Genomic DNA, 25,054 nt, shown 5'->3' with positions numbered 1-25,054 from the left:
CAATGAGGTTTTTCTGGGGCATTGAATTCAAAGCTCTATATTCAGAAATTGTGATTTTTTTCAGCTTGGAGAAATGTGCAGTACAACTGTTTGGAAGGCCGTATTAACCTCAAGAAAAATGAAAGATCTTATCTTTCCCCCAGACTGCAGCTTCCTTTGTAAACATTATTTTCTCCTCTACAAGAGGATGAAAACATGCTGGCTAACAGGAGAAGGCAACTGGGGGGGATGCCTCAATATTGCTTATTTATGATAAGGCCCAACAACTGTTGTGCTGCCCTCAATAAATCACCTGGTGTTTGGGAGGTGCAAAGGCTCAGATATTCCATTTTCCCATAAAGGCCAAAGATATTCCTTCCTAGTGCTTCATGTCCTTCCGTGTGAGTCTGCCAATCACAATGGACACAAACATTCTCTGGAGTCTCTACAAGTGAACAAACACTCAAGAGTTGAGTGAATTCCCCAGAACAGTCCTGCTTGAGCCATCCTGGCTCCATTCATTAAATGGAGGGGTTTTTTTCAAGGGTTTAAGAATTGAAGTAAATTAAAGCATTCACAGTTGCATTATTTAAAATGTCAATCTTAGAAAAACATCTGCCTTGTCATTTCTTCTTTAACAGTCTGTTATGCAAGGAAATTCCCACAGCCACTGAGTAAACAAATTATTGTAACTTGGTAGAAATCCCATCTCTTTTGTTTAAGTCTTTGTACAGGATGTAGATCTCCCCACAGTTACTGAATGCAAACTTTGGATTTATAACCTTGGGTTGTTATTTACATTAACATATCTTTGCTAAACTGAGTTATTCAGACCAGCTCACAATACACTGTTTTCTACAAAGTACTTTGAAGCAGATCTGTTAATTCAGAGAAAAGAACTTGCATTCCAAGTGTGTAGCATTATGAATATATACACAGAAATCCATAGGTTTTCCATGTAGGATTCCTAAAACAAATCTACGTTTCTCTGTGGGAACTTTTCATATGATAGCAATACATAAAAGCTGACTTATTTTTTCCACAAGACAGATATTTTTCTCAAAGGAGTAATACTGAACACAGCTGTGGAAATATTACATCTTCAGCAACACTATCAACACAGACAAGAATCTTCTAAGAGAGTTACGTAATGGTATTTTTAAAGGATTAAAATTAGGAAAAAGGATTAAAATGTACTTAAACGTTTTTTTTTTCACAGCAATTTCTCCCAGTCCCTGAAAGTTGGCTACACCATTATGTTTTATCCTCGTGCATTCAGTTCCTTAAAAAATCTGATGGCCCTCCCAAACATTTCATGGTTCATACCCCCCTTTAAGTGACTGCTCTTTATAAACATCTGTGGCTTCCTTCTAATGAAGGGAGGTTCTGGACTTACTCAGTGAAGGTTATTCACTACCAGTCTTCCAGGGAAAACTCTTTCTCCATTTTTTTCCAGCTCAGTTTGGCTCCCATAACAAAGAATTCAGGAAGCAAGACTTTTCCTCTTTCAATTAGACCAATTATTTCTTGGGTCTAAATGAAACATTAAAATCCACTTCACTTTTTTGCACATTTCCACAGTTCAACTATGAATGTTTGATGAAGTATTTCCTTTTGATTTGAACCTACCACCCACTGACTTCTTTAGTTTTAGCATTGGAAGAGGCAAAATAATTATCCTCTCTATTTCTTGACAACATATGGGTTCAAATTAATCCATATTACCTATATTCTGCATTTATTTTGAGAGCCTCTGGTAAAACCTTAAATGAAAGAAACAGTGATTAACTTTCTTTTTTACCTTTCCAATCTTCTGAGCAAAGAACAGCCCATGGTTTTTATGTGAGGAGATGTGGATCTTTTACATTAATTGGAAAACACACAAAAATTCTAATACCCATGAAACAGAATTATAGTCACAGTATGAATCATATGCTGACATATGCCCATGGCAGGGGGTTGGAACTGGATGATTTTTAGGGTCCCTTCCAGCCCAAACTGTTCTAGGATTCTATGAGTCTATGAAATTATCAAAGCTGTAGTTTGCTTATTCAACGAAATAAATTATCCATTGGTAAGTGAGTTTATGTTCTAAACTCAAAGCTCCTTTGTAGTGCTGTGGGCAAGCCACATGGAAATTATCCTTTGTAGAACATTAGTGTTCAAGAAGCAAATAATAGTCTCTGCTTTATAAACTGTCCTACCAAAAAGATCTCATTTTCCACAGCACAAGTTAATATGCAATTATGACATATGTTTTCTTTCAATTCACATAAGTATTTCCAATGTGTGGTAAAAGCAACTCCTGTCATCCAGTGAATTTCTGTCCATGATAAAAAGCAGTGCAAAACTGTCCACAGTACAAAGCTCCTTAACTAACACACTCCAGTGTTTCCAAACAAATACCTTTAGAAATAGTACATTAGGATATCTGTCCAAGAACTTGAACTTCTCTGGGGATTTCTACATTGCCTTTTAGCTTAGTTTAGAAGTTTTCATCTTCTTATTTCTTTCCTTTTTCATAAAAAAGGATATAAAGTGACTTTTTACATGGGCAGATGGGGGAAATGGCTTTAAACTGCAATAAGGGAGATTTAGATTAGATGTTAGGAAGAAATACTTTACTAAGGGTGGGGATGCCCTGGCACAGGTTGCCCAGAGAAGCTGTGGCTGCCCCATCCCTGGGAGTGTCCAAGGCCAGGCTGGACAGGGCGTGGAGCAACCTGGGCTAGTGGAAGATGTCCCAGTTCATGGCTGGGGGTGGAACTGGATGGGCTTTAAGGTCCCTTCCATGGAAACCATTCTGTGATTCCATGATTATTTTTTGTGTCAGCCCTGCCCCAACACCTCCCACACCCCAGCCCTGCCCGTGGCAGGTGAGGCTTTCACTGCCCTAAGTGAAGGGAACACATTTGTTCCAGGCTGTGGCAGATCCAGCCTTTGGAATACCACGGTCCCACAGAGGGACTGACACCAGGAGTGTGTTTGTTACTTTATACACACAGGTTTTATTTTTACCTGTGTAAGCAGAACTAGAAGGAGAGCTGCAGAACCTCAGCATGTTTTCACTGCAGAAAAAATAGACTGAACAGCATCCTTATTGGATTTGTTACAGTGTATCAAAAACTGCAGCTTTCCCCTAATTTACAGTTAATTTCTCTATTTGTTCCTTTTCTTCTCATTCTTACTTGTGGTTTTCCCCTATAGGTGAAATGGGAAAAAATGAATGGTAAAAAAAAAATAATCAAAAAACCACTTTATGGTATATAAGTAATTAAAGCAAATATTAATTGCTTTTTAAAAATGCCAACTTGAAAATAATATAGATTACACAGTACTCATAATTTATTAGTAGCATAGGTATGAGAAAATAATATTAAAACCATAACAGCAGTGATTAACTATAATTAAAACAGACTTTTTCCGAAGAGTCCTAATTTACTGGGAGTATTTAGGGTTAGACCCAGCCTTGCATGACAGAGTTACTGCTGTTGTGATGATGGAAAACAAATGAGACCATCCTACAAAATTCCCAGGGACAAAACACACATCTGAACACAGGCTGGGTTAATTAGTAAGGTAGGGAAATGACTTCTCCAATGAAATAATATCCTTCTTTTCATTAGTAATGATTCTGAATGCTTTAATTTCAATTATTCCAAAGCAACAAATTGTGTGTTTCAAAACTTGCAAACAAATTGCGTTTGGAGATCTTTCAAGGAACCTTGTTACTTTTTCCATCTACAAAAGAGAGATACTCAAAAGTACATGTAAACATTTAAAGACTGAGGTTCTTCACTGGACATAGTATTCGACTAAAATTTGCGCTTCTATTTTAAAAATGTGATATTTACTGCTTTCACTTCTAACAGTCTATCACAAACTGAATCAAAGTAATTTTCTTTTGGCTCTTTGAATTTCTAACTATAATATAAATTACTTTTGTGGGTAGGTAAAGTTACGAAAAAATGTAATAACAAAATTCAATTATCTTTTCAGTCTAACATACTTTAAATATTTCAGGTGTTTTTTTCCTGGAATACAAAGGACTAAAAAGCCACACTTCTATTTTTTTTTTAAATTAATAACTCACTGGAAATGGATGACAGTTGTCATTTTAAACATTGCCTTTATGTTCTGAACAATATGAATCCAGGCAAAGACTGTGTAAGAAAGTGCATTCATTTACACTTCCATATTATTCATACTGTTTGTTAAAATAAAGGGAAACATCAGCATTTGCAGGTGATCAAGGTTTGGGGTTTTTTAAAGAACTGTTAAACTCTGGCAGAGTAAATCCTTGATAGTCCATGAGGAAATGTTGTTCTCAGTCCAGCTTTTATTCCGGAACAGAAAACTTTCCTTTAGAACTTATTGTTGGAGTGATTCAGTAGTTTGGCACTGGTTGCTGAGTTTTTCATTTTAACTACTGTTTGATTTTCCATGAAAGAATGTCTGGTGTTTCCAATGTCTCTAAGGCAGATAAATACCCATATTCCATACAAATGCCATTTAACATTATCCAAACTTGTGAGCAACATCACGAGTAAGGCTAATAATTGACATGTAGAGACACCAAAACTATTTCAAGACCTTCACTGATCAGGCAAAACAGTTTCCTGATCCAGTTTGGTGCATAAACCTTTTTACAGGACCAGGGAGAAGAGCATCGAGGTGGGAATAAGCTACCTGGGGACTTCTGAGATGGGTATTTCCACACAGAGAAATTTGTATTTATCTGTAGCCTAAGGTAGAACACAACTTACTGTCCAAAGGCAACACCAACTCCCTGCAAGGGGGAAAAATAAGGTATTTCTTCAGGTGATTACTCTGTCCCTCCAGTCATTCCAGATCCTTGCATCCATACAACACATGATAATCCAGGACAATCACACAGATGTATGGACATGCACACTCGAATTTACAGCTCTTTTTGTACACAGCCTCTCAACACTGCCAGCTCTGACCCGCCCTTCAATACTGTTGTGTTGCTAATAAACATCAGGGACTGAGGACTGGGACTGCAAAATGAAACTATATTTTGCTGCAGTTTCTAAGTCAGCTGCCAAAAACACACACAAAGAAATTCATCTCTATTTACAGGCAAAAGTTGATTCGTGAACGATAATAAATAAAAATTATTTTGTAATATATCCACACATAAATACTGAAGGACCAAGACGAACTACAGAAGCTGAGGAGCAGTTTTGATCCACTCAGCTGGCTCAGTGGTGTGGTCCAGCTTGGGGAGAGCCAAAACTGAGCTCGAACCCAAGTATGTGAGTGCGCTGCACATGGCCCGGCTGCGAGCACGAAAGCAATAGGTCATGTTGTTAAAATGTGGTGGGCAGGGGCCAAGGCAGAATTGTGCTGTTGATGTCAGATTCATCACTTTATGTAAACCACATTTATAAACACTGCTAGAAAATGAAAAAGCACTTCGTTTGCCTTAGAATAACAAACATATACAAGGCCAGCTTAGAACAGGGATTGCAGTGTAAGCACAAGCCACATATGGCAGCACGTGTTCGCTCCCTCAGACATAGGGAGGAATACAAATACAGCCATTTTCAACACAGAAATCGAGACAGCACTTTATATCACTGATGAGATAACATAAGAAGTCAATACAAAACATCACCTGAACGCTTTTTCATTTCCTCTTTCACCAGAGTGAGACACTGCTCTGAACCTCAACGTGCTGGATGTGCTCCTATCACTGCCTAAGAAATTCACCTCCACTGCTCAGAAACGTTAAGAGGTAGAATTCTAATTTTCAACCAATTCTTTCACTGGTGGAAACAGAAATCACTGAAAAGGTCTGAGCAAACAGTCTGACCCCATATAGTTTTTAGTTATTTAAACGTGTCATAGGAATATATACAGACGCTTGCAAAGAAAATACCCTCAGACTACTATCTCTTCATTAAGCCCCCAACATCATGGATTAAAACACTGTGACACTGGAAATAAATTAATGACATTAAAAATAAAAGAACAGGCTCATAAAGTAGATTCAGAACCACTGGCCCCATTTAGTTTTTAGTATTGCTATCTAAAGTTCAGAATAGAGGTAGAGAGGAGACCTGAAAATGTGATTTCTGGGTATTTTATCTGAGATTGCGATTATATTCCAATCAAAATACTAAATCTAAGTCTTGAAATAATAAACAGTTTCATTAAAGACCAGCATGTCCATGAAGGCAACATTTATTTCTACCATACTGACCCTTTATGTCACACAAAATATACGGGTAAGCCGTTTTAAGGTTGTAACATTTTTTCCAGATCCTACCACTATGTGTATCCCTTTCATTATGTAACTGGCTATGACAAACTTTATACACATAGGAATGTGTTCCTACCACCAGAATCAACTGAAAGGAGAAAATAATCATAAAAAACCCCGAGTATTCATCCAAAATTGAGAGGCAGCACTGCTGCAAACCAGGGTCAGCTGGAACTGCTGATTCAACACTTTGCTTCTGAAAGAAGGGAAAAAAGAACCCAGCACATTTATATTACAACCCTCAGGCCCCGCTCTCTTCTATTGAACAGCCAAGAAAGTGTTGGAGGCTTTTTTAAAACAGCAATTTAATACTAATTTCCTCAATAAACCCATCCAAACCGAGCTATTCAAAACACAGGGGAGTGTTTGCTTGGGAAGCTCTGGTTTCTCCATGAAGGCAAGTGAAGGCAGATCTATGCAATTTGAGATTTCATGAAAGTTTGAGATCATGCTTCAGATTCTTGTGTGGGAATGTGATTGCTTTTGGAACTGTAATTTTATTCCTTGGGAAAAGTGATAGGGAGACTCTTTATCATCATAATCCATCTGTGCTACTGGAGCTGGAACAGAAGCAAAGGCAACGCTGCAGGTAACAGAAGCCTTGTCTTGGTTGATATCACAGCACCAAAGTTCTAATGTTTGGCATGCTATCTTTTTTTTTTTTTGCCTTAAGAAAGTCACAGTAGACAAAATAACTATTATGCAATTTGAACAGGCATTTTGCAAACAGCACCATGGACAATAAAAAAAAAAAAAAGGCCCAAATAAATTTTCCAGGCTTTTTTTTTTTTTTTCCAAAGCAAGACCAGACTTTTAACATAGAAAGGAGCTAATTAAAGAAACAGATGAAGTCAGATGTGCACGGAACTGGATATAATGTATTGTAAATTTAAAGACACAAACTGTTTCACTGCCTTTGAGACCTGCTGTAGGTAAACTCCATTAGTCAGACATTTCTGAAGTTTACATAAACAGGGCCTCGGAAAGGTAAACAAAGAATAACCCACTTTCTAAATATTGTGATGTGCACGTCAGCACAGCTTTGTAACAGTGTAAATTTTCAAAGACTTGGGTTTAAGCCCACAACTTCAATCCTTATCACAGAACCCCGCAAATATTGTCTGTTTTAGATAAAAGATATGCTTTATTTCCCATATGCAAGAGACAGAAATTGGCTATATTGACCAAAACGTCTGATCCACAGTTTACATTCTTGGATCACCCTCCCAGCCAGGCAGCTGTCAACTGAAAGTAGAGGTAAAAATTATACATAACTACACAATAAAGTCCTAATTTTCTAACTTTAGAAAGCTTTGGCAACATTCTGATCACTGCAGGCTACTGGTTTACTCTGCCACTGGCTATGGTTTTATACTTTTACTCAAGTCACACTTTTTAAAGAATAATGGCTAACGAGATCATAAATAATTGTAATTCCACAGCGGGAATGACCTGAAATGGACCTCACTGTACTTCCAATGGCCTGATGTCAACTATTATTAAACTACAGGTTTTATAAAGTCTTCCACTAGACGTCTAGAGTTAAGCCAGAAGTTTTGGCTCCAATGCAGGCAGTGATGAAAAACATATGAGTGGTAACAAGGCGTCTTAATATCATCCTTCAGTACTAAGATGGGCTAATCTGAGGCAGCACTTTACTCTGGTATCACCCACGGTGCCAGCAGGATCAAGGAGTTTGGAAGTGGACTTTTTCTTTTTATTTGCTTTCCATTTCACAGAACTCAGTCTAACTTCCTTTTTCTCTATTTTTTTTTTTTTTAAATATAAAATAACTGGACATACAGAGCTCAGGTGGATTATCACAGAGCTTCTGGAAGAACTCCCAAACTTGCAAGGTATGTCCACTTTGAATACCTATTTTATATAAATAGCAGTAAAGAGTTAAGCAACAGGTTGCCAGTCACTATGTGCAGATTAACAATGTCAGGTAATTTACAGTTAGAAATACCACTTTTTTTTAATGGAACATAGGAAAATTTACTTTGCAGCTGAAATAATTCTGTGTGTTCTACATCTGAGCTGCAAAACACAAACAGCTACAGTGAGTTATTTAACTATTAAAGACTCGTCAGAAAGATGTTACAGCTGACAATAACTTTCCTCAGTTATAACAATCTGTGAAAATCTACCCTACAATGTCAGCAGTTCTTATAGTTATAACTCTGTGTTATCTTTCTGTAATTTGGTATTCAAGTTGGTGGGGTTTTTAAGTACATATCAGCAAAGTAATTAAAAACAACTCACGAAAGAGTAAATTGTAGATGAACTACAACCTAAAAATGCTCATGGATCATAATCAGTAACAGGAGTCAAGCAGTTTTCCATAAAAAGTAAATACTCTGTAAACACCACTTATTTCGTAAACATCCAATTAATTATCACTACTTAACTTCAATATTGGACTATTTCTAGCAACAGAAACATTTCTTCAGTAATCTTACTAACAAAAAAACTTCCTCCTGTTTTTCTTAAGCAATTTAAGTAAATCAATGGAGTAGACAAAGAGTTAAACATAAACTCCTTTTATTTCTGGAATGGGACAATGACTAATAGAACCAGAACTATTTTTAAATATAGATTTCAAAACAGCAATGGTCTTGCCTTTCTTTGGACAAAATCTGTGCACAGAGCAATGATTTGTGTTATTAACGAACACAGGGACTTTTCTTTGCCTCTGCAAAGACCACCACTGGGTCATTTAAACATTTCCTTTTCAGAAACAATGACAGAGGAAACTGGTCTCCGAACACCGGTAACAGAAGAGATTTCTAAATATGATTTAGAGTCTTTTTAAGTCTTAAAATTCTATGTATTAACTCCTTGGTGTCATAACTGCTGAGACAACAAATGCCACATGCTGCAGGGCTGGCATGTAACTCCCAAGGAATCCAGGTTTATTTGTTGTTGGGTTTTTTAATGCACTCATCCCACACTAAATACACAACTCCTGTCCTCACAGAAAAGGTTTTCCTTCCATAACTCACGTGTAGGATTTTCACATCACAGAAACTGTTGCAAACTTACGTGGGAATTTCCCACACAATCTCTCAAAGGTTTTAATCATGTGAAGTTATCCTGTGATACCACCTGCATTTAACTAGTTACACATTACAACTAATAGCACGAAAAGTGCCTGAGTTCTACATGCTGTTTGGCAACAGGAGTTTGTTTGGGTGAAGATGACCACACTAGAGAGGATATGTGTGTCCCAAATGCTCAGTACAGTGATTTTAGGATTGTTACACATCTCAGGACAGCAAGTGAGCCTTCCAGTGTCTCTCCAGGTGAAGTGCACTGTCCACATTCAGTCACCTCACCTCGGGGTAGCTGTTATTCCAGTGGGAAGGTGCTACTCAGCAGCTTTTTGTGCTGAAGGATAAGTAGGATTGTGATAAAGAAGGTGCAATGGAGCCTGAATCCACCACAATCTTTCTCAACTCAATGCTCTGGGCTGTAAAAATCGAGAATGGGAAGGCCAGGCTTTGTTAGGCTTGTGGTATGTCAGGAATGGCTCTTCCACCTCTCCTTTTTCCTCTTCTTTCTCTTTCAAGTTCCAGCCCCCTAAACTAGGCTGTTCCACCCATTCCTTTGTGTTGGCTCTGGTACTCCACACTCACTCTGTTCACCCACAAAGAACGTGCTGGGTTTTTTTTGGTGCTTTACACGAGTTTTATGCCAGTTTAGTGAGTTCAATCAGCTCAGTGAAGAGCCTGAGTGGAAGAGCTGGAGGTACCTGGGAGCAGAGTTGCTCTCAAGTGGCAGCAGGGGATCATTAGCACAGCTGTACCTGTACCTTCTGAAACAATATTTCATAAAATTCCCATGATAAAATAATGTAAGGATTTCCAGAAAGATCACCAGGATCTTGGATTTTAGGCTTTAATTTTCTTTTAATTCTCTTACTCCTGAAGTTGAAGCATGCAGAAAGTTTGTGTAAGTTCTTTGAGATGAGCTGCAGAGTCAGAGCATTTCTACAGAGACATGTCAGCATCTGTTTACTGGGAATCTCAAAACTCCAGCCACAAAAAGATATTTAAAAAGGCATTCATAAAACTCTGTTCTTTGGTAACCATTTTTTGGCAGTTCTTTGGTCAATGCAAACCTGGAGTCAGCCTTGATTATCACCCCTAAGTGCAAATCCAATAAGGATTGGCTGAATAGGAAGACAAAGCAAGGATTTTTAACCCTTCCTTAAAAAATCCAAAAACAAACCAAAAAACCCCACAACAACTTAGGCTTCCTTCTGCAAAGGGTGTTGTTTTCAAGAGACCAATATGTGTCAATACTACTGTTCTAGAACTGTTTGTGAGCAACACATGTTTTTCAAGAGTTCAAATTAGCCACTACTCCAATCACAGCCTCAACCTTTTAATAGTTTGAAATCACGTTTTTTTGGATATCTGGAAGGAAATATGGAATCCATTTGCTAAACATGCAAGCGTGGGAACAGATTTTTAAGTTGTTTCCTAAGACAACTTCTCAGTACCAGATCCAAAAGAGTATTTCAGGAACACACGCACAAGATTATCTTTTAGATACAGTAAAACGATACATCCAGTGCCTCTCACAAATAAAAGCCAGCAGGGTCCTGGAAAATAGATGTCCTGAGACATGATCACGCTATGAAGCTTGATATCCTCCATGTGGAAGTGGTACAACATCACTGAATAAAGCAGAGGAATTTTGTCACTTAATACCAAAGCAGCCAAGGAAGAAAACCAGCCTGAGATCCCATCTGTGAAACCTCAGTCATCAAACCACTTTTCCAAGAACAAGGAGAACTTGGAAGTCTGAAAGTCTTCAAACTCACCTCCTAATTAATGGTATGACTAAAGTACTGAAGATTTTAACTGTTTTCTGAAGCTGAAACGCAAGATTGAAAAGGTCAAATGTCCCAAAGGTGTACAGCCAGAAGTGACCACAATTCTCTTGAAAGGGGGTTCCACACATTCTCCCCAGCACTGTCTGTATCCAAAGACTCTTTCAAGGGCACACACATTGTATGGGATTGCAAGAACCACCATCAAATTCTTTCTAGGAGCATCGAAAGAGAATGGTATTTTGAATATTAAGGAAAATATACGGGAAAAACACATGTGAAGATTCTTTCAGGAGACTGGTAAATCAATAAAAGTACAGGCACAGTGGATATTATGGAAGTATCAAACTTACAGTTATATGTTGCTTACCTGCAAGTTACAAAGTATATTGTGTTTGTTTTCATGGACATATTTGGGGGAAAGAAGTCACGGCATTCTTTTTATGTAATCTGAACACTTATCTTTCTTTCTTTTTAAACATCCTCAAACAGACACAGTTACAGTAGCAGCACTGTATGCAGTGCACTGCATTTAATGCTGTTACAAACCATATCCAAGGAACAGCAAAAGGCCTTGCACAGAAGAAAGCAATACAACCAAAACCTCAGAACTTTGAATAAGCCAAGTCAACACTCCTGCACCAGCACAGTCCTTCTCCTGCAATTGAGGACCAATGACAAAACGCCCACATAAAGCCATTTTTCAGCTATAAATAGGTCATCAAGTATTTAATTAGGTGATCAGACAAGAATTGACATCCTTTTAGTATTTCCCTAAAGAGGTCTATGATAGTCTAAATACAAAAATTTTTAAAAACAGGATATACACATTAAAATTTACAGCAGCCCCTCTTGGTTTGTGGAGCATGCTGTTAGACCCAAATGACTTCTGGAACTGGGCTTTGGAAGGAAACAATGGCAAGCTGAGGGCTGAATCTACAGCATTTTCTCAGAGTTGCAAAACATCCTGTGGCAATTCTTCCTATCTCCATTTTCCCCTAGACTAGGAGCATTTGGTCAAGAAAATCATTTTCAGAATAAAACCAGAGTATGTAGAAAATACCTATACCCCCAAAAATCAGTACCTTTGAACTACTGATCATCATTCCTCAGGTAATGCACCAAACTGCAGTTAAGGACTGGGCTCCTGGTGTTCCCAGTAAGTGTGCCTGGAATAAACCTGGTAAAATTAGAACTGGGAGAAGCAGAAGGAAGCTGAATAAATAGCTGGACTGGGTCAGAGGTCATTTGGTTTGTTCAGCCTGGAAGAGACTGAGTCCAGAGCTCACGGGGCTTTTCAACATCCTCATGAGGGGCAGCACTGATCTGTTGTGTGTGGTGACCAGTGACAGGGCCTGAGGGAATGGCTGGAGCTGTGCCAGGGCAGGGACAGGTTGGATCTCAGCCAAATGTTCTTCCCCCAGAGGGTGGTTGGGCACTGCCCAGGCTCCCCAGGGCAGTGGGCACAGCCCCAAGGCTGCCAGAGCTCCAGGAGGGTTTGGACAATGCTCTGAGGGACAGGGTGGGATTGCTGGGGTGTCCTGTGCAGGGTCAAGAGTTGAACTCGATGATCTTCCCTTCCACCTCTATTCTATGATTGTCTATTTTTCTAAAGACAAATGTATTTTTAGGTCCTTTGTGACTTGTGCATTCTTCTCAAGAACATGAGGAAAAAATCGTAGCTGTCTGATGTGGGGTTTTCCACTTGGAAGGTGCCTTAACTGATCCAAGAAGAAATACTTTACTCAGAGAGTGGTGGGGCCCTGGCACAGGTTTCCCAGAGAAGCTGTGGCTGCCCCATCCCTGGAAGTGTTCAAGGTCAGGTTGGACGGGGCTTGGAGCAACCTGGGCTAGTGGAAGGTGTCCCTGCCCATGGCAGGGGGTGGGACTGGATGATCTTTCAGGTCCCCTCCAACACAAACCATTCTGTGATTCCAGGATTCTGTGAAATGTGCTGCAAGCACACGTGAACTTCTGTCAATGGAAATAATAAACAAATGACTGGAACACGGGAAAAGCTGTTGTCAGGAGTGAAAACACTTTTCTCCCAGATTAGAATAGAAAGAGTTTAATTAGAAGTGTTTAGGGAGTCGAATACCAAGCGTTTAGGAAGCATCTTGCTGAGTGCATTTTATGCATTGGTAATCAAGTATTTCTCACTTTTACAAGCAATATAACATATGCCCATGTACCACATTAAAAATGCTTTTTCATCAAGAAGAAATAGGATTTATTTCATTCTGAGTTCTGGTAAAGTGTACTACAAAAATTGCACTTCAAAGCTTGAAGTAAATGATGATATTATTTGTAAAACTCAACTAAAAACTTTGATATTACATTAATCTCTAATAAATTTAACTTAATATTACTGCATGCAATTTTATGGTGATAATTCATATTTTAAAGACTATTTTTATATTCTTCATCCCTCATACACTAATTAAACCTCAGTGTCCACGAGAGACCGTTTTTCAGGACCAGAGACTGTTGCAGTGAGTGAAGCAAATAGGTCAATACCTCTATTTGCTCTTTCATAGTCACTAACTCTCGTGGGTTTTTGTTTGTTTGTTTACCTTCCTTTTCCAGAGTGGTTGTCCTGAATAAGAAGATATGAAAGAATACACACTCCTTCTCTTTTTGGCTTTGTGCTCTGCCAAATCTCTCACTGGTCCTTCCTATTTCACACTAAAGAATATGATGCTCCAAGACATGGAGGACGAGGACGATGACGACGATGACGACAATTCCCTGTTTCCAACCACTGAACCCATTATGCCGCTAATTCCTTTTGATCTGTTCCCAACATGCCCCTTTGGATGCCAGTGCTATGTGAGGGTTGTCCACTGCTCTGACCTAGGTAAGAATGAATTTGTGCCTGTTCTCCTCTGGACTCTCCTTTTGAGGATTTGTCTTTGAAAAGATGAATTCTACAGCTCCATAAATTGCACACATTCATGTATTCCTGTATTAGTCATTTTCAAAAGGAGCTTAACATGTTTTCCATTAGGATTGCAAACCATATCTAATTTGTGTCCAGCACTTTTTGCAACATGAATGTTTTCCCAATCCACGTTCACCAGTTTAGAAAATGAAAAAGCTGCTACAGCCATTTTCCATTAGCAATGATTTCTATGGATAACAACATGGAATGGAAAGGCATTTAGAATATGTAAGAAGTAACTGTAAAAGTGTTTAACTGATCACTGATCAGGGTAAGTACATAATAACCTGCACAGTTTTTTATCCACTAAGAGAACAATTACAGAATGGGAAAATGCTTCCATTTACATTTTATATTGCACTTTCTACTGGTTTTTTTACTTGCATGATGTTCTATCCAAACAGGGGACCAGAAACATTTGTTGCGTATTTTGTTTGAAACAGATTAACTATTGGTCCCCTCTCTCAAAAAAAGAAGTATTTCATTCATAACTACAAAGCAACAGGTCAAATGACAAGAAAACAAATTAAAACAAACCACAAGGACATTTAATGTCCCACATAAGTGGGACACAAACTTCACTCAAGTGCTCATCACTGGTAACACTTTAGCCAAAGGCAAAGCTGCTCCTGTCACTGCTGCAGGTACATCCCAGTCCCTAACTAGGAATTCATTATTAATTGTTCCAATTTGAATTAGTGCTCATTGAAGTTTTCTCATGATTCAAGGCAATCATGGACTGTGGTCCTGCCACGAGCACAGGGACAATGCCATTTGTCCTCATTGCAGCCCTGCCACCATCCTGAACGTCACCCTGGACTGCTCATGGCTTAGGAACATTGAGTCCATACAGAAACTGCTGCGTTGTTTTAAATGTGTCATTATTAAGGAATCCAAATAAACTTTTGCTGACAGCAGCAAATGGAGGTTATTGCATCTGGTCTGCAGATTGCAAACCACTTTACAGTTCACACATAGGAAAAAAAACATATTAAGAGACTTCATCTTTAACTGCAACCTATTAATTATGGAATAATTGCTAATAAACGTCACAGCCCTTCATGCATCAGCATTTCCACTGAAAAGGAAGTTACTACCCCTGCTAAGGTTTTTGTGCTGATTCAGGATCTCAGATGGCCTGAACTGCAGCGGGTTTGTAACTGAACAGAGAGCTGGGCTGGGGGATTTATACTGCTGGTAATGAAGGACTGGCAGTGGGGACCACCCCTCATCCAAGTGTACCAAGAACACGTCTCTCAGCCCTGCCCTTCACTGTGTGGCTCCACAGGCAACCCCAGCACTGCGATGGATGGGGCAGTGCAGGGGTACAGAGGAGCAGCCTGGGCACAAACCCCATAAAGCCACTGCCCTGGTCCCAACAGGGAACCAGTGCCCTGGAGCCTCTGAGGGCTCCTTTCTCCAGGGACTGAAGCAGTTTCCTTGCAGGACAACCTGTGCTCTGAGTTTATGCCCCAGCTGCAGAGAACCTGCAAGGAGCACCCCCTATTCAGGCTGTCATGGTCAGGGGCAGCAGCAGCTCCTCCCAGAACTATCCACACACGTTTGTGGTACATCCTTACATCATTAGTTCCTCCCATTACCAAAAATTCCCTTCTACCCTTTGTTCTATGGCTGTTCCTATTTTCTTTCCCACCATAATCATCAACCATCTTACTGTGCTTTACTGTTTAGTAATTAATTTTTTTGGACTTGCATCCAGGTCCATAATGGTTCTGTTTATGTCACTTCTATAGGTTTGACATCAATTCCTCGCAACATCCCGCCAGATACCCGGATGATCGACCTCCAGAACAACAAAATTAAAGAGGTCAAGGAAAACGACCTCCAAGGACTCACATCACTCTATGTAAGCTGCTACTTCCCAAGGTGGAAATCTTATTCAGCAATCTGAAATATTTCCATACTTCCACAATACAAATGGTATTTTCCTTCTCTAATAGTAGAGATAAAAACACAGCTTAATGTCTGAGTATTTGACTATTCCCACATGGTGAGAAGCAAATATCTTTTGAGTTGTAAGAACTACTTTCTACAACACCCAGAAGATGTACCACATGCATCTCACCAAAAAGATTTTCAAGATGTTTCAGTCCTTAACATGCACACAAACATTCCTTACATTTTAAAGGCTGCAAGACAAGAGCTCCTTTTTTATCTGCTTAGCTGGAAAACACCAGAAGTTCTCACAGTAGAACTAGAATGATGCTTTCTGAGGGTATTTAAAAAACACAGAACATAAAATTAACACATACACCACTGAAACTTGTTACAAATCCAATTGACCTGAAGAGAAAACAGACCAACACTGAATTACTGCAAAGTCAGGGGATTTACTACTAACTTTTTAACATGCTCACATATGCACATAGAAACACTTTGAAACAAGTATCACTGGCAACTGATAAATCCAGATATTTACAGTACACAATGTTACTGTTTTATTATGAAAGAAAACAAGAGTCTCAGAGGACTGGAAAGTTAAATCTGCTTTAGAATATTTATTTTTATAACAAGTCACTCTAGATCCAGTGACAATAAATATAGACAACATTAAAATTTTCACTGTAAAAATGACAAATCCATCCCACGTTTTACAGCAAACTAACAACAGTCTATTCCCCATTAAAAGACACGAAACACACAATAAACTATCAGAAGGAACGCTCCTAATACATTAAGGAAAAAATAAACTATCAGAAGGAACGCTCCTAATACATTAAGGAAAAATTCTTCCCTGTGAGGGTGGGGAGGCCCTGGCACAGGTTGCCCAGAGAAGCTGTGGCTGCCCCATCCCTGGGAATGTCCAAGGTCAGGCTGGATGGGGCTTGGAGCAACCTGGGATAATGGAAGGTGTCCCTGCCCTTGGCAGGGGGTGGGACTGGATGGGTTTAAGGTCCCTTCCAACAAACTATTCCGGGATTCTGGGATTCCATAAACAAATCCTTTCAGTCCTATTTGGTTTCTGAGCAAGACATGAAAATTTACCAGATCTAAATGTTTATGAATGAGCTTGTTAATTATTATGGTTTAAGCAGGACAAGTAGGAGAAGAATCACATAAATTCCCAGTTGGCAACAAAACATTTCCCATTCCCCCTGTCTCCTGGGTACAGAATGGCCTCACCAAGGAAAGGGGGTTTATATTCTGTATAACAGATCTTACTGAACTAACCTCCAACGACTGAGGAATTCACTGGAACCCATCAGCCATCACCACATTACATATCAGTCACCACTTAATTATGTGACAACTGAGCTGCTTTGTTCCTTCTCCTCAGTTCATTTGTGGCCAGGCTGAACAACATTTTTACTGAGATCAAAGTTTACTTTGTACAGCTTGGCTGAGTCCTGGAGTCTACTTAGCAAAGGCACAGAGGGCAGCTGGGATTAGGAAGGAGCATTTCCTGTTTATTTCCTTAAGCTAGGCTCATTTTTTTCTGGAAAAAAATATAAATTCTGGTTTGCTCTACATTTTTCCCCCCCACAATTCCTGAGAGGAGATGAATTACCAACAGCTCCAAGAACTAAAAAAGGAACAAAAATGAATATCTGAGATGCAAATACAGGGATGTGATTTGACATGCAAATGATTTTGGATAACTCACGTTTTATTGTCTGTAGTAACTCATTACAAGTTCTCTGATAACACAGAGCAAAGAAGAACAGAAAAACTGCCCCAAAAAGGACTAATGCACAGTACAGAAGAGAGATACTTAAATTCACATAAGTGGGAAAATTATGGCAAATAACATATAAATTCATGTGTCATATAGAGACATGAACATCTAAGAAACACAGATTAAAAGCCTGACTTTTATTTTGCTGAGTTATCTTGAAATAAAAGATGAAGTTCTTAGTTTTGAGAATCTGTCTGCATTAAGGAACGACAAAGTATATAACCCCCTAAAATATTTGAATACAAACATATTGTTTTGCCAGTTCTTATGATCCACTGGCACCTTGTCAGCTCTGACTAGTTTTTCTCTACCTTCCAGATGATGTTCCAGCTTTCAGGTTCTATTTTGTTTTTCATAAGCAACTGAAATGCCCAAAGTGCTAAAGTTTGGTATGATGGAAAAATAAAATATTTTAAACACTTAATTGCTAAATTATATATCAAATTCATGACTTAAAATTTATAATCATAACTTTCCTATATAAAAAAAATCTTTCTATTGCTCTTCCCACGTCTCCCAGGCACTGGCTTTGAACAACAATAAAATCTACAAGATCCATCCCAAAGCCTTTCAACCCACAAAGAGGCTCCGACGACTGTACCTGTCCCACAACCAGCTGACTGAGATTCCAACAAATCTGCCCAGAACGTTGGCAGAGCTCAGAATTCATGCTAACAAGGTCAAGAAAATCCCCAGGGATGTATTTAAAGGAATGAAGTCTCTGCATGTTTTAGGTAAGTCCAATTGAGTAGAACAGAAAATGTCTTTCCCAAAAATGTCTTAATCAAAAATTTCTACTATATAGAATTTTCAGCCCAATGTACAGTTTCCTCTCAAAGAGATATCCAAGCTCTGGGAAATACCTTTCCCAATTTAAATTCTCTGTGAAGCTGCTACATAAGTCAGGGTTTGGGTAACTCTGCAAGCCAAGTTAAATAAGTTAAACAGCCTGAATTCCCTGAGAGCTGTGACTGCCACCCCTCAGAAGAGGTAATCAAAGCTAAACATTAACTCATGCTTAGAACATCAGAAGTCACAAATAAAATTAATTCACAAAATTCCTAAGCCATAAATGCTTTTCTTTTTCTCCCTTGTCAGAAATGAGTGCAAATCCTCTGAACAATGATGGAATAGAGCCCGGGGCTTTTGAAGGAGTAAATATCTACCATATAAGAATTGCAGAAGCCAAGTTAACTTCAATTCCTAAAGGTAGGTTTTAGCTTTCCTATTTTACTTATACCAGTGTATTCCTAAATAAAATGCTTTAACATCTATATGATTACTAAATTCATATATTCTGTTTTGTATTTTCATTACTACCAAGCCACTTCCTATCTTATTTTTCTTTTTGAAGTTCATATTTAATTCCAGATCCCAAAAGAGTGAATGCACAAACAGCACACACAGTGCACACCAGAGACTCCTCTCAGGAGAAACAGTGCAAAGAAATTCATAAGATGTGATTTCCCATCTTTCACACATCAGGTTCTCCAAAATCCTCACAAGGGAAGAACAAACCCCCTGATATGTGATCTGGGCCAGAAGGGATACAGAATTCCCACTTCCTTTATGGATTTGAAATGCAACTCCATGATTTTGAGCTTTAATTTTTAATGTTTCAAGTCACTCTGTAGCTCAGTTATGTTGTACAGTAAACATAATCTCCTTAATGCAAAATCCAATATGGCATTTTATACATCTTTTGATGGGGTTCTGCTAAGCAAGACTTAATATTAACATTTAGTTAAATTAAACACAACAGATTACAAAATCAAATCACTCCTTCATACAAAAAAAAATTAACTTGTGATTTGGAGGTAGCAATAAATTAAAACACTAACTTGACCCATACAAAAAGGTAGCCTGAAGGAACTCAGTACAACGCTCCACCTCCATTTTCTGCAGGTCAGTGGGGTATTTAACCAAATTAATACGATTTTCAACTACTCAGAACTACTAGTGAAGAGAAAAAGGGAGGAGACAAAGCATAATATCATGTTACATCATGCTTTAACTTACAGGGAAACCATATGTTAGCCCCTTATTTATTTCTCATAATTCAGATAAAGAACTTCTTCCTTATTAAATTTAATCTCTTCCTGTAGGCATATATATATATGTGTGTGTGTGCAGAAGCATCCCTGTACAAGTGAACACTAAAAAAAAAACAACTCCAAACCAAACAAAACCAACTCACCCCAATTGTTCAGATAACTTTAAGGTCAGAAACTACCTGGTTGCTCCCTAACACAAAAATACCCCAAAACACTCCTCTAGTATCATCATAATGCCATCTCCTATCACTTAGCACAAAAAACCCCATAAAATTATTCCAATTTTGTCTTTGTTGTAGAGGAATCTCCTATAAGGGGAAACACAGCAGGAGGTGTGATATGTCTGTCAGATGCATAAACAAATCAAACCCAAACTATTTCACAGTGAACTCATTCACCCCAAGTGGAAACTAAGTCTGTACATCCTCCTGTCTGCAAGTATTATAATGGCACGAAGATTTAAAAAAATGTAGCTTGTAAAATGTACCCAAACTCTGCAATGGACAGGGGGGTGCTCTTCCCTCTTCCCGGTGTAACTCGGACACCAGCAGCACGTGGAGCTGTGAACTGGAATGCAAACTGGGAAAGAGCCCAACCAAACAAACACAGCCCAGAGAGTGCCAGCTGGAATTGAGGCAGGCTGGGAAGCAGTCCGGGAAGCAGCTCATTCCTCCAGCACTGCAGGCAGCGGGAGCAGCGCTGTCCCAGCCCCCGAGCGACGGGAATGGCTCGGTGTCGGCTGCCACCTAGACAGAGGCTGGAAAACTGAGCCTGAGAGCAGCGAACAGGAGTTCACACTCGGGATGATCTTCCTCTGCCTCCCCTAAAAAGATACGGTGGAAAGATTCACCACCTCCTGGTCCATTCAGTGGCAGTTCTGAATGCGGAGGTATTGGAAATACAAAATATTGTGGCGTGGGAAAGAGCCAATCAAATATCTCATTCAGCTGAGGGGATTCCCAAAGATCCCTCCCAGATCGATCCCAGCAGCTGAAACTGCACAATTGTTACACCATGGGCAAAAAATTACAGGTCTTCAAAAAGCTCTCCCTGGTTCCACAGGAGTAGGGGTTTGACTACCAGCCCTGATGTAACTGCACGTAACACACAATTTACATCTTTGACAAGTTAACCAAAAGTACTGGGAGCTGTCATAAAGGAAATCAGGAGAAAAAAAAACAAATTCTGGAACTAAAATCTTAAAATTAGTATATGCACTTTCACATCTTACTTTTTTTCTTTTAAAGTTACTATTTTAAACCAAATTATGTTGATTTTTAATTACCACAGTAACACCTAATCCCCATTTCTTTGATGCAGACAACCTCCCCAAAATTCCTCACCCAATTCTAAAAACAAAGGAAAGAAGCTGTTTGGAACATAATATATACTCCAATAAAAAATAAATTGGCTCGTTTTCCTCACACTGTGCATTTATTTTCCATCAGATTTGCCCTCCAGTCTCCTGGAGCTTCATTTAGATGACAATAAGATCACAGGAATTGAACTCGAGGATTTTAACCGTTACAAAGATCTTCAAAGGTAACACTTCCATGCTTTTATTTGATAAAATGCCACTCCTGGCAGCATCTCGATTTGAGACTTCTCTTGTTAATGGCAGAAAAGAGAATTAAAAGTTTTAAGTGTTTTAGTAAGAATTGCTGCAAATAAGACCAAGCTTAAAAAACCCAAACAAACCCAGAAACCACATTAGCCTTGTTATTACATGATTTTTGCCTACAGTTTGCAATAGAAAAGCAGGACAAGAACAGCAGCTGATTACAACATATAACCATCTTAAATTCTTATAGTTCTTATAAATTTATTCTCATAAATACAGTAGCTGGTAAAGGACACAATTTGGTAACTGTTCCCAAATGTGATGGGGTTTAAGGAAAAATGCCTGTTTCTGAGGAATGTATCACTGATGTGGGACTAGAGAAGGGAGCTCTCTCTCTAAAGCTCAGTTAAGACCTGAAAATACAGCTGAGCAGCTCTGCATTTGGGATTTGGTGACAGAAACTACTATCAAAGAAGAAGTATTGAACTGCCTTCAGAGAGCAAGTTCAGTTTCTGAATAAGCCGTGAAAGAACAGAGAACAAGGGAAGGGCAGGATGGGCAGAAAGAGCAATTCCACCTGTCCCCCCACCTTTGGAATCACCTTCCCAGCAATGCAGGCTGGAGTCTTACAGCAAAAAAATCTAACTAAGGAAAACTTGAAAGCAGGAAAGAAGGTAGTCCTGATTAGTCCCAAATTTCTTATTTTAGACATAAGCTATATATATAAAAAACCTCCCTTTACAAGACTTGCTATTTGGCTGTTTCTTAGAACAGCACTCTGCTTTACTGTACACTGGATTACTCTGTAATACTGTATTACAAAGTATACTACTGTATACTACTGTATACTTTGTAATAAAGTATACTACTGTATTATTTGTAATAAAGTATACTACTGTATACTTTGTAGCTTTGTAGCTTTACTGCTTGATAGAAGGGTCTGATTTATTTCCCAGGCAGTTTGAATGATATTTACCATTTAAACTCTCGCCACTATAACTAGAAAAACTGCATGCAAAATTGAACAATTGCTCACATCAGACTGAGATCAGCTGAGAGCTAATCTCCTTAAAGTGGAGATTAAATTAAGAAGTAAAAAATATTTGTTGGCTCAGTTGTGGGTTTTTTCCTATCAGAGGTAAGATTTCATCACCCTCTCCCCGTTCTTTTCTTGCCCTATGTTTACTCCTGTGTACTTCAACCTTTAAAAATAAAGAATGCTCTGCAGTGCTGTTGTGAATCTCAATTAGTTTGTAATTAAATGTTCCTTGTACTATTTCTAGGCTGGGCCTTGGGAATAATAAAATCAAAGATGTGGAAAATGGAAGTTTTGCCAACATACCAAGTATCCGTGAAATCCACCTGGAAAAAAACAAGCTGAAGAAGGTTCCTCCTGGATTACCTGAACTGAGATACCTGCAGGTCAGACACTGAACTGAACAGAAAGCTCCAGTGATTCCAAGTTGTTTGACTTTCACTCTGACACACTGATTAGGTCACAATTAATTGCCACGTATATTTTGATTTGACTCTCTTACCAGGAAAACCTAAAGTCACATATGCTTATTAAAGAAATAAATTTAAAATCAAACAGCAGGAATATTTCCTGGGGGAAAAAAAAAAAAAAAGACAACAATGTGCTACACCCAGAAAATGTTTCCAAGAAGTTTGTTACAGATTTATCATAGTTTCCATATTAGCAACCCAGAGTGGAAATTTTTCCACTCCCATACTGAAAGGTCTTAAATCCAAAGTAAACTATTTATAAGGATGAAATTATGAGTTAAGATTTTAAAATTTGTATTCAGAACTAGATATATTTGGTAAGAAAATACTTTCAAAACACAATTATTTCCTGAATTCTGGAATAGCAATTAAATTCATATCTATTTTATAAGATGAAATGCACCTTGGGGTCCTGAGCAGAACAAAGCTTGGGGACAGATGAAGAGATGCACAAGTGACAGAGCACACAATAAGCTATTTGGCAAAAGCTTTTCTCTCTGAATTTCATTTCTTTGTGCTTCTCATATAACTTACAAGTAAAGGAAAGTACTTTTAGATAGATAGAGATAAATATACATATATATATATATAAACAACCAATGCAAATATCAACTTACAATGTAACGTAAATTTAGATATACAAGGAATTATTCTGTCACTGTACATTATTTCACTTAAACTCTAAACTTTACTATTACAAGCCCTTGTATTTACTAATTTAAGCTACATCAGCATTGGACTGATCTGTTCCTATAACTATACCAACAAATCTCTCCAGGGTCTCGAGACTAAATCATTAAATCTATTAAATCCCTGAAGATTTTGGAGAATATAATATTGTATCATCATAATTCTTACTATAAAAGAACATAAAATTGCACTTTAGGACAAAGTTCCCTAAGAATAGAATCCAATTACTCTGAGAAGACACTGACAGAATTCCAACGACTTTTCTTTGAGGGAGAGACAGGAGGAAGGTTTTTAAAAAACCTTTAACGTGGATTTTTAACTCGTGTTACTCTCAAGGTCTGCACTGAAGTGATCTTTCAGCCAGAGGTGCCATTTGCACGCTAACAACTGTATCTGCTGCTCCCGCCCTGCAGGTGGTGTTCCTGCACTCCAACCACATCGCAAAGCTGGGAGTGAACGATTTCTGCCCCACGGGCCGGAGGAAGAAGAAGGCTCTGTACAGCGGCATCAGCCTCTTCAACAACCCCGTCAAGTACTGGGAGGTCCAGCCCTCCACCTTCCGCTGCATCTTAGCCAGGAACAGCGTCCAGCTGGGCAACTTCCTCAAGTGACCCCCCAGCCCCTCACTGCAAACAGCAACTTGGCCAAAGCAGTTCTACAATACTTGAAATTCGCAGCAAAAATGCCGATTTTACACTATTTAACCGTTTACAAAGTATCTGCTATGTCCGAGGTAATTAATTAGAAATGGTATGTTAAGTAGGATCCATTGTATTATTTGACAATGTTCAACCTACATTTGAATAATTTAAACAGAAGTCTTTATATCTTACAGAAGAACTCTTGGAAGTGGAACTGGAAACTGTATTTGACGTTTCCTATTGTAGATATTAATTCTTTCCTTAAATCACATAGTTTTGACATATTCCTTCTTTCAAATAAATTCTAAAAATCACGTGGAAGTGACTTTTTCCACGGTAAGGACCTTTTCCTCTCCCAAAGTATTGTAAGAAAAATTGCAAAAAAAAATTATCAGACTTCAAGGACAACTTCTTGTGCCATTTTTGATAATGAGCAAAGATGCAATAAAAAGATATGGTATCGGCAGGTCGCTGTCTCTAAGCTAGAATATATTTTTATAATCTATTAAGTGAGATAAAGGCAGGTTTCACATAATGAACAGACAAAAAGCCCTTAAAAGTTTTTGATAATTTTCTCTTGCAACTTCAAGAGGAAAATGTCCTTCAGTGTTTTACTATTCATAGAATTCGATGCAGTCCGAATATTAAAAAGTAGGATTCAAGATTTATGATACGCTTCAAGCTTAATAGGAATGACTATTAAACTCCCTTTAGGCCAGCACAAACATTTTCTTTTATCTATAACAACTGTAATCGTGTTTTTCAGTTTATTTTCTCCTCTTCCATATTCTGACACCACACGGGTTTAGAATCCCTCCCAATGTAAGTCCCTTACAAGCGCCGACCGCAAGCAGCT

The 25,054-nt window shown here is 38.5% G+C and overlaps 2 protein-coding genes across 5 annotated transcripts in view; one reads left to right on the top strand and one right to left on the bottom strand.

Annotated features, from left to right (window-relative positions):
• Window positions 1–25,054, bottom strand: part of CENPP (centromere protein P) — a 129,226-nt gene that overhangs the window by 49,862 nt on the left and 54,310 nt on the right. The gene's annotated exons all lie outside the window — the stretch shown is intronic.
• ASPN (asporin) lies at window positions 7,481–24,919 on the top strand. The gene is made up of 9 exons (XM_027640592.1): window positions 7,481–7,525; window positions 8,074–8,124; window positions 13,695–13,965; window positions 15,804–15,916; window positions 18,267–18,480; window positions 18,845–18,955; window positions 21,249–21,342; window positions 22,645–22,783; window positions 23,971–24,919. Exons 3-9 carry the CDS (start codon window positions 13,719–13,721, stop codon window positions 24,166–24,168), a joined length of 1,116 nt encoding a protein of 371 aa, XP_027496393.1. The 5' UTR covers window positions 7,481–7,525; window positions 8,074–8,124; window positions 13,695–13,718; the 3' UTR covers window positions 24,169–24,919.

Source organism: Corapipo altera, unplaced genomic scaffold (genome assembly GCF_003945725.1).
Source record: "Corapipo altera isolate COAL_440 unplaced genomic scaffold, ASM394572v1 55, whole genome shotgun sequence".
In the NCBI taxonomy this organism is placed as follows: Eukaryota; Metazoa; Chordata; class Aves; order Passeriformes; family Pipridae; genus Corapipo; species Corapipo altera.
This window is presented reverse-complemented; position numbering and strand designations above follow the sequence as displayed.